Source organism: Nanorana parkeri, unplaced genomic scaffold (genome assembly GCF_000935625.1).
Source record: "Nanorana parkeri isolate BGI_ZX_2015 unplaced genomic scaffold, ASM93562v1 scaffold214, whole genome shotgun sequence".
Taxonomy (NCBI): Eukaryota; Metazoa; Chordata; class Amphibia; order Anura; family Dicroglossidae; genus Nanorana; species Nanorana parkeri.
This window is the reverse complement of record NW_017306482.1, coordinates 189,788-199,784: the sequence shown is the minus strand read 5'-3', so window position 1 is coordinate 199,784 and position 9,997 is coordinate 189,788. Positions and strand designations below refer to the sequence as shown.

The window sequence follows — 9,997 nt, the reverse complement described above, 5'->3', positions numbered from 1 at the left end:
CTGGATTCTAGTGAATGGACTATAGCAGTCCCACCCTGCAGGCAGTAAAGCTCGACTAAAGAAGAGACATTCTTTAGAGAACATTGAGCTGCACATTGTGGGCAGGGAGAAAAACTTCACAAGAGGCATGAAAGAAGCAATCTACTGTATGTCAACCTACACTTGCTATACCTAGACAGGGGTAGGGGCCTTTAATGCCATCTATCACCTACTTATAATACTGTTTTAACATCATACTCTTTTGTACACCTTAAGCCATTAAAGGAGAACTATGGGGTTAAGGCTTTTCCCCATAGTTCTCCTTAGGGTAACGGGAGGACACAAACTAGAGTCCTCCCGTCACCCTAGGCTCAGTATACCACGAGCTGTAGCTCGCGGTATACTGAGACGCCGCAGTATACCGCAGTATACTAATACCGCGGTATACTAAGACGCTGAAGCGGATCCCGACAATTATGTCTGGATCCGCCCAGCTGCGTGACTGACAGCTGGCTCTGCCTATCTAGAGGCAGAGCTAGCTGTACCTGCCCTCTCCCCCGTCCGTTCCGCCAGTCAGCGCTGGCGGATCAGAGCGGGGAGGGGGGAATCCAGCCCCTCCCCTGTCACGGCAGAGAGCTGTGACAGGATCGAGAGGTGAGCGAACGCCGTTATATGTTCGCTCACCTCCCGATCTACTGAGCCGACCTGTGACAGTCTCATTGTCCCTGGTCGGCTAGAACTATGAGGCGAGTGAAAAGCACTCACCTCATAGTTCTCCTTTAATACCTGTCCCAGACACCATGGCATAGTGGTGGTTGGGTTATGGCAATATAATGGGGTGTTTTAAGAAAACTTTCATACCTCCTCTTCACGTTCTTGGAAAAGTCAACATCTGCTTTGATGCATTACATGACTCCATGGTTTGGATTAAAGTGAGTTACCCAAGTAGTAAAATGTCTTCAGCATTACAGAACATCAAAGCTTGTCTCGCTCTTAGGCACCATCATTCCCAGCATGTCTGCAGCTAGTTAGGTGGCAGGAATCATATGAACACATTGCACTGTTTACGGACTTTAGATATGTCAGCCATCCTAGAGGAAAGCTTGCCATCAGCCAGAAGTGTGCCTGGATAACTGAGAGCATAGTAATGATAAATCTAGTGAACCACCTAGGCGAGTCATTTGTACACTGAAGAAGCCAATATGTGATTTTTTTTTATTCTAGTAATAGGCAAACAATTTATAACCCCTCCCCCTGGAATCAGAAAAGTATATGTCCAGATATATGTGATTGCCTTTTGATGTTCTCCTGCTGTTTGTACATCTTGCAGTCAAGCTATCACAAATCTAGACCATTCAACCTAGGTAGATGATGAACAACTCAATTACCCTGAGGTCAAAAACCATCAGTAGATCGAGAAGTATAGGAAGAACCTGTTTTTCTGCTAAGCTTGGCCGTGTACCGGTTCAACCACCAAGCTTCCTTATTTTTCATTTAAGTTGAATAAGAGGCCCAGAAGTGAGACCAAGCTTCTTTTTATCTCTGAATATCAAGGGCAGGTTGCTGTAGTTTAGATCAGAATGGCTAGGTCTGGTTTCTGGTTTTATCCTTTATTAGAGCCCTCAGCGTTACTTCAGTACCAACCCCAGAAATTGCCATGATTGGAAAGCATGAGGACACCAATGTAGCTGGTTAAATAGCACTAGAACCATATCCAGTTAGGGCAATGAGTATGGCACTGGTGGTGTATTTTAGAATGCCTATGGTTGTTTTTCAGGTCATAATCAAGACAGGTCAGACATTTTACAATAATATCCACGGACACTATGCAGGTTGGCATTTAGTCCAGGAAACCACTTGTCTCAGATGGCCGCCACTGGCTGTGTATCAGGTTGTGACACCTTTATTCAACTGAAGAAATAATTTGTGTCTCCTTATATGGTTCTTGTCTATAAATAGAGAAAACACAAATAATGCCAATATTTAATGATGCGCTGATACATTTTTTCCGGTATCGAGTACCGATCATTTTTTTCCGGTACTCGACGATACTGAATACCGATACCGGAAGTCCCATTAAGGAAGCCGACCGGCGTGTAATGACTCACCTCCTGGCTTCCCCATTAGCCGGGAAGCCGTCTCCTCGCTCCGTTGTCACCACGGGGAAGCATGGAGCCTTGCTGGCCAATCAGGAAGCCAGGGGGCGTGTAAGGATTCACCAGCCGGCTTCCTGATTGGCCAGCTTCCCAACCAATTACGAAGCCGGGCGACGAGTTATTATACGCCGCCTGGCTTCCTGATTGTCCGGGAAGCCCGCTCTATGCTCCCCGGTGATGAGAGAGCATGGAGCCGGCTTCCTGGTCAATCAGGAAGCTGAGCAGCGTGTAATGACTTGCCACCCGGCTTCCTGATACTGGAAGTTCTGGTATCGAGCTAGGCATCAGGAGCATTTGGACGAGTATGAGTACCCGCCCAAATACTCTGTATCGGCACCGATACCGTTACTAGTATCAGTACTGGTGCATCCCTACTAATATGTAAAAAAAAAGTTCCATCTGACATGCATTAAAGAGGGATTTTATAACACAGTCACTTTGTGAAACCAGAGACAAATCTGGGACTGTTTTCGGTGGCATCTCTGGCATTGCATGGCTTTGAGGAAGCACCTGTCACCCTACAACTGATTTCCGTCTCAGTGGTCATGGGGTGCAGACTACACAGTAGAATCCCAAGGGCAAAATGTATTAATTTTTTTGACTGGACACAACGGATACTTCAAAAATAGCTAATACTATTTATAGAGTTGACTTCAATGCTAAATGAAAGAACACCAACATACAACTCAGGATGCCATTGGCTGCTTTTGCAGCATGCTCTTCCTTCCTGTGCCCCACCCCTGTCTTTACTTTGGCATAGCACAGAGAAGGCACCACTAATTCTACAGTAACTGGTAAAATAATATAAAACATTAGGCAGAGGACAAATTAAGCCGCTCCTCATCATAACAGGGCAAGCAGTAAAGTCAAAAAGACTTCACACAACTCAGAGGGACAAAATTTAAGCATAGGGGTTTGGTTTAAATTAGATTACCATATTTTTGGACATGTTTAAAGCTGCAATATAACAGTTTTCAAGCAGGACTTTATAAAAAGGTTAATTGCCCAGCAACAATAAAAAATAGAAGATGCAGATGCAGCATTTACTGTAATAGCTTTATTCTGTGGTCTCCAATAACAAAAGTCCACTAGATAAACCCAGGCTCTCATGAGCACACCCCATAGGAGTGTGTCATCATGCTGACCTGTCTTAGTAATATCTTCTTCGAACGCCGTACCGATGTGCCCAAGAACCCAACGGCTGCTGGAACAACTGGTGAATGGCACCACAGTATACAATCTAGAAGATATGTTGTCTGCACACCCTTCTGCTTCGTATTCCTTTAGCATGACATATGGATGCATCACAGTACTGCTGAACTGAATGGTGTATACATGTGAGAAAGGAGCTATGATACCACCAGGCCCCTATCTAGAAAACAGAATAGATTTTACAGGTCATCGGTGGTCATTGTAACTCTTGAAAGCAGGTTTTTCTTTCATTTCGACTGAAATTTCTCTTTAATGGCAGACTAAGAAGACAGCTTTCAGCCTCAACATGCAGAAACAATTGCCAAACAGTATTCTTAAATTGGAATTGTGCGACTGTCAAGATCTACCCTGAGCGGTTCCACACAACTGAAGGGCAGTTAACGCCACATCAAGATAAACACAATACCAATTCTTTTGTTTTGTTATGGGCAGAAATCAATATTTTTTTTTTTCTATAGAAAAACAATTCGAGCGGAAAAGCCAAACTTTCTCAATTTTCATCTCCCCTGACTGATGCTATTTTAATTAAACCTGGGATGAAGTAGATAAATGGAATCAATTTGCTATATATTTCTCTGCATGGGACTTCTCGGTAAAGAGGTTTCTTATTGCAAAAACAAACGTTTCACATGAAGCTGTCTTACAAGATAACAGTCCGAAAATAGCCACATAGAGAACAAATTGTGGACAAAATCTGTTAAAATGGCCTTAAATTCGCCTTTTCCTTAAAGTCCTTCAGTTCAGCTGTAAATCTGTCTTCCTCTAGAGTTTCAGGCTTTATTCGGCAGTTCTTGATCTGTAAGCATATGGTCTAATGCGTCAGGTTGGCACTGCCACTGATTTTTAGGCCTGGTTCACATATGGGCTGCCCGGGACCGCACGTACGTGCAATTGGCTCATATCCACGTGGCAACCGCACCAAAAAGGCTTATGCACTTTTTTTTGCAGCCACCTTTGTGCGTGTTTGCACCTGCAGAAACTACGTGAATTGCTGGCTGCGTTTGGGGTGCCATTACAAATGAATGGCACCGCAAGTGGGGCTTGCGTTTGTACGCGTTTTCCTCGAACGTGCGGCAATTGCACACAAAACCGATCTTGGATTGCTCAGATGTGAACTGGGCCTTATTTTCAAAGAACAGGCATGAGGTGGGGAAGTGGCACAGAGTTTGCAGTCTGGTTATGGTTAGAAGATCTAAAAGGAACCAAAAATCCCTCCACAGGGAAGGGACACTGCATGGAGGAACCAAAAATCCCTCCACAGGGAAGGGACACTGCATGGAGGAACCAAAAATCCTTCCACAGGGAAGGGACACTGCATGGAGGAAACAAAAATCCCTCCACAGGGAAGGGACACTGCATGGAGGAACTAAAAATCCCTCCACAGGGAAGGGACACTGCATGGAGGAACCAAAAATCCCTCCATAGGAAGAGAGTTCCCCAGGAATGTTGAATGCCTGGTTGTCAGTTGAGCAAGTAGAATGACTGAAGAGAGGAGAAAGTATAATCCGATAGGTTTAGAAATGATACTATGGGATTGCAAAAATGACAATACTTATGTTGAGGGAGACCTCGATGTAGCAAACCATTTCAACTATTACTTCTGTTCAGTCTTCTCAAAAGCAAATGGCACTTATAAAGACAAGTCGGGGGATAATATTGGTTCTTGCAGTGAAGGTTTGTTCAGGGATTGTAGAGGCAGAGGTAGCAAATGAACTGGCTCACTTAAAGCTTAATAAACCAATGGCTCCTGATAGTATTCATCCCAGAGTTCCCCGAAAACTGTGAGGTATAGTTGTTGGACCATTACCTAATCTTCTTTATTATTCGAAGTTCTCTGTGCCTGGAGGACAGTGAATGTTGTAGAAAAAAATGCCAAATAGGACAGACTAGCTTTGCTGGAAGATTGGTCAAAGCAGTGGAAACCGCAAACTGAAAACGGATTCCTCCTCCTGTTCTAGTGACAGCGGTAATATTTTTACATAATTTTTTGCCCCTGTGAACGTGGTCACCAAGACAATAAGAGAGGGTGAATCTATCCAGTGATAAAACCCGACAAAAGTTCTAACCTTTCCATAGTCAATCCAAAACGAGAAAAACTAGAAATTAGACAAAACGTTACCCTTCACTATTCACAGCTCACTATGCTACTTACTCATGCATGTAGAAAAAAAGCCCAAGTTCATAATAACCTTCTCCTCCAACATAGACAATAACATTCTTTACTCTGAAAAGTGTGCCATAATTGTTGTTTCGGTGGCCCTCATCTGGAAGAAAAGAAAGTTAATTTGGGGATGTTCAGCACAGCTGGCTCAGTCGTTTCCCTAGACATTTCCCCAGATCTTTGTATCAGCTCCTGCAGCTCACATTCCAGCTTATGGATTTCACACAAAGATAAAAAGTATAAGCGTCAAGCAAAGACTGTGAATAAAACGTGGCTATTAGCTGCGGCGAGGTATAAAAAGCTGAGTATTAGATCTCCGCACATACCAAATCAGATTTCCAGTCAGTGGGGCGCAGATGAGAAGTAGCGGGTGGCCAAGGCATTATCTTCTCAATGCAGGAGGCTTTGTCTGCTGGTGGACACAAATAAATCACTTTGTAATGCCGTAGATACCGGCACTCGCCATTATCCCAGGCTGAGGAACTGAAGTGTTACGTTTAACCTTCATTTAACCTTCTGGGTTATATGTCACCGTGCATAATAGCTAATGTGAACGTTACAGAATAAACATTTAGGGATGAACTTCAGGCAAACTAAATACATAGTTAAAAGGCTTACCTTCCAAAAGATTGGCATTTCTATCCATCCGGTCCTTGTCCAAGTCACCGACCTCAGTTTTATATAACAAAGTTTAGCAATATAATTTGGTTACTTTGCCAACCCCCAAGAGTCATCATTAGAACCAAAGAGGACCTGTACTGTGGAAGCTGACTCATAAAAAGATAAGCAGATATTACTGACTTACCGTTCTTCACTGTGTTGCTGTGTGAAGTAAACCATCTTGGTAGAGCCATGACTTTGCTTCCTTATGTCAGAGCTACCCCCCCCCACCACCACCACTCACTGGTAACTTGATGACTGACAGGGTAGTGATCAAAGGGGCTATTTACTAAGCCGAGTGAATAACCGAGCTGAAGTGAAGTTCTATTCACTTCGTACGGCTATTCACTTCGGCCCTGTAGGCTGATTTCAGCCGTACATTAGCTAAAATCAGCCATTCATGGGCTGGCTTCATGCTTTGACATCACGGCTGGCTCCGCCCAGTTGGTTACATTTACGGGAAGAACGGTCTGCTTTGGCAGACCGTTCTCCTCCTTCGCGTGTGACTTCGACTCAGCCGAGCCGAAGCATATGTGTTGCGCTCGGCTGAGCCGATCAGCTGCTGTAAGGGCTATTGTGAATAGCCCATACAGCGGCCCTTCAGTTCAGCTGAACCGGTGGGTTCCGGCAGCTGAAGTGAGCCGAATCATCAGCCGAAGCTTCGGCTTAATCCTTTGGCTCTTTTGTGAATAACCCTCTATGAAGCAGTAAGAGTGGTGGAGGAAGCACACATCCACAGCATCAATTAGGCAGAAGCAGGGAGATCCTTGCACTGCAGGTTCTCAGGTATACCATTCTCTCCAGCAAGGAGAACATTGAGCAGCACAGTAGGGACATCACCAAATTTCACTCCAAATCTGGTGAGACTCTCAGTCAGAGGCAGCAGTGCCTTAGATAATCTCAAACTGCAGATATAGAGCTTTAAGGCTATAGAAAAAGAGTGCCTAGGCACCGGAAGTGCACTACTATTTTCAGAAGGAATTCAAAACAATATGGGATAGGTCTTTTAAGGGTACTGCTTATCACAAGTAACATTTTTAGGTGTTGTCTATAAGATAGCAAATGTCCACTTGAGATAATGAGCGATATATAAAGTGTCAATGTGCACCTTGGCAGGAAGCATTACTGGATCACTGAGAGAAAAGAATATTCCAGGTCAGATCATAAGAAACCTGTAGAGTTGGGTGTTAAATTCATCAGGTTTATTTAATCCCCTTCCCCCTAAGCTTCATATGTTTACCTTTTGTTCCCCTCCTGCCCCATTCACCATCCTAGAGCTAAAAGATGGGGAACATGTGACTCATGTCGCCTTCCTCCCATGAAGAAATTCTTGGTTTCTGCGTGGCCAAACGCGAGACCCTAGTGCTGGAGAGAGTCCCAAGCCCTGTGTAAGCTCTGGCCAGATCATCTTGGACCTTATACAGGGTTGTTTTACCTTATTTGGTGAACAAATCAGCAGAGGAATTAAGAGAAGGCTTACCTTTGGGGAAGGGGGGCATCTTTTAAATGAAACAGTTGCTTTTCTCTGCATGACCAAAGCACTGGCTCACTTTTAGGGTGCGCTTGACAGTTTAAAGAGTTTGAGGGTAACAAAGCCGTTTGTGGAAAGAAATCCTAGGAGAGGTTAGAAGAATAGGTGAAGGCCTGAAGTCCTGGTATCACTTTCATCTGTACCAAATTGATCTGTTAACTAAATACCTATAGTTGCCAGTATAGTCTTTTTCAGTAGAGTCATTAGGTTCTGTAACAAGGAGAAGACAGGGTTGGCTGGCAGGGGGACAATTGCCCCCTGGGCACCAGCCCTAATAAGATATGTTGAGTTGGTGGCCTTTAGTGGAGATACTCCACAACTCAGACATGGAATGGGACCTGCTCTGCATTTAGAGCTGTGATCGCCAGGTGTGGCAGAGAGAAGTCTACAGCAAGAACTTCCTTTGAAACCCTGAGATGTCATGTGACCTAATGTCTAGAACCACAAAGTTGACACTGAAAGATGTTACTCTACACCTGTCATAAAAGGGCCACTTAGTTGTATTTGCCCCCCAGTCCAAAGGTCCTCAGTCCTGCACTGTCTGGCACCCAGGGAGCATCTTATATCAGGTACCTTAGAGCTACAATCTGCATTTTCACCACTCCCATTTAAAATACACTTACAGTGGAAACCTCTTCGTTCTTTAATCACCCCTTTGATCACCCAGTCCGGGGTGATCTGAGTTCCTGTGAACATGGCCTAAAAAATGGCTATTACTGCACTGTGGACTGGGACCACAAGTTTAAGTGAACTGCACTCCTTTCTCTCCTCTTGCAGTAATATATGAATGGAGAACAGATCATTGCAGACAAATTAACCTCTCAATCTGCCAGGTTAGTACATTCTACCTAGTTATACTATGCCGCTCAGGGATTCTTTCTAACAAGAATTGCGGTGCCAAACAGAGCGAGGGAATATACACCAATTATGTATTCCTTGCTTCCTGCCAGAGTGTGGGTAACGAAGAGGTTCTCCGCTGGGAGAACAGAATGCATGATTAGTAGGCATTTTCCTCTCTCTCTCTCTGCTTGGCTAGACATCACGGTTCTTCTTTAAAAGCATTCCTGACCCATCACAATAAATTTTAGTAACCATAAAAAAAAACTGGTAGATGGGAAGGTTTCCTCTTGTAATGATCTTTCTGTCCTCCTTATATTTTAGCAGAGAGAAGCTTTTGAGTGACCTCTGCAGGTTCGAGCAACAAATTAAATCTTAAAAATTCATTCAAGCACCTTAACTGTTAACAAAAAGGTAGCTTCTGTGTATCACTCGGTGGTAGATCCTCCCCGGATGCCCTCAAGCCAGTATTTTTTCCTTTTTTGTTTAATACTTACCTTTTTCACATGGCTTCAGGCCGGTCGCACTTTGCCTCAGAGTCCTTTTCACCTCTTCTCTTATGTTGGGATGTTCATAATGATGCAGAAGAGAGTCATCACGTCAGTGCTGTTCTCTGGATCTTTATATCATTATACTGTGAGCGCAGGGCTTATGACACATGGCAGACTAAGGACTATGACTAGTCTCCTTTGTGGCAGAAAGGAATAACTAAATGGACAGAGAAGGTAAGTATTGCAGCCAGAACTGCTATTTTTTTAACTATGGCAAGGCTATTAATTTTTTTTTTTTAATCTGGCGTTTGGCTTTAGTTGTCTCTTTGTCCATTACCCAGGGCCATCCCTATAATGAGACAGCCGTTGCCTCAGGCGGCATCTCATTGGGTCACATGGGGGGTACAGCAGGTGTGCCTGCCGCCTCCTTTCCAGTCAGAGTGTCCCAGGAGCTCTTAGCAACCTGTGATGCTCTGGCCGGCGTCCCACCCATTGGTTGCCAGGTGCTGAGCAGGACGCTTTGGCTGGCGTCCTGTCCAGCTCCTGGCAACCAGTGATGTCAGTGAGCTGGGCGGGACACCGGACAGAGCCGAAGGTACCGTGCACCCACAACCTCTGCCTCCCTTTAACATGCATTGCACCACCACCCACAACCTCTGCCCCCCACAACCTTAACATGCATTGCCAGCACCCACAGTAACATGCACCAGCTCCTACGCTTTTTGGCCTCAGGTGGCTAAAAGTGTAGGGACTCCCCTGCCATTACCAATACAGCAGGTGTGTCTGCCGCCCCCTTTCCAGTCAGAGTATCCTAGGAGCTCTTAGCAACCTGTGATACTCTGGCAGGCGTCCCACCCAGCTCACTGACTTCATTGATTGCCAGGAGCTAAGCAGGGCGCTTTGGCTGGCGTCCCGCCCAGCTCCTGGCAACCAGTGATGTCAGTGAGCTGAGCGATACACCAGACAAAGC

General features: G+C 44.9%; 1 protein-coding gene across 2 annotated transcripts in view; it reads left to right on the top strand.

The window, feature by feature from the left end:
* Positions 1 to 9,997, top strand: part of LOC108786492 (disks large homolog 2) — a 158,856-nt gene that overhangs the window by 112,719 nt on the left and 36,140 nt on the right. The window contains exon 6 of one of the 2 annotated variants that reach the window (XM_018555808.1): positions 2,903 to 2,922. The exons of the other annotated variant lie outside the window; for it this stretch is intronic. Within the exon in view, the coding sequence (XP_018411310.1) occupies positions 2,903 to 2,922 (20 nt within the window). The remainder of the gene's footprint in view (positions 1 to 2,902; positions 2,923 to 9,997) is intronic. 2 annotated transcript variants of the gene reach the window in all.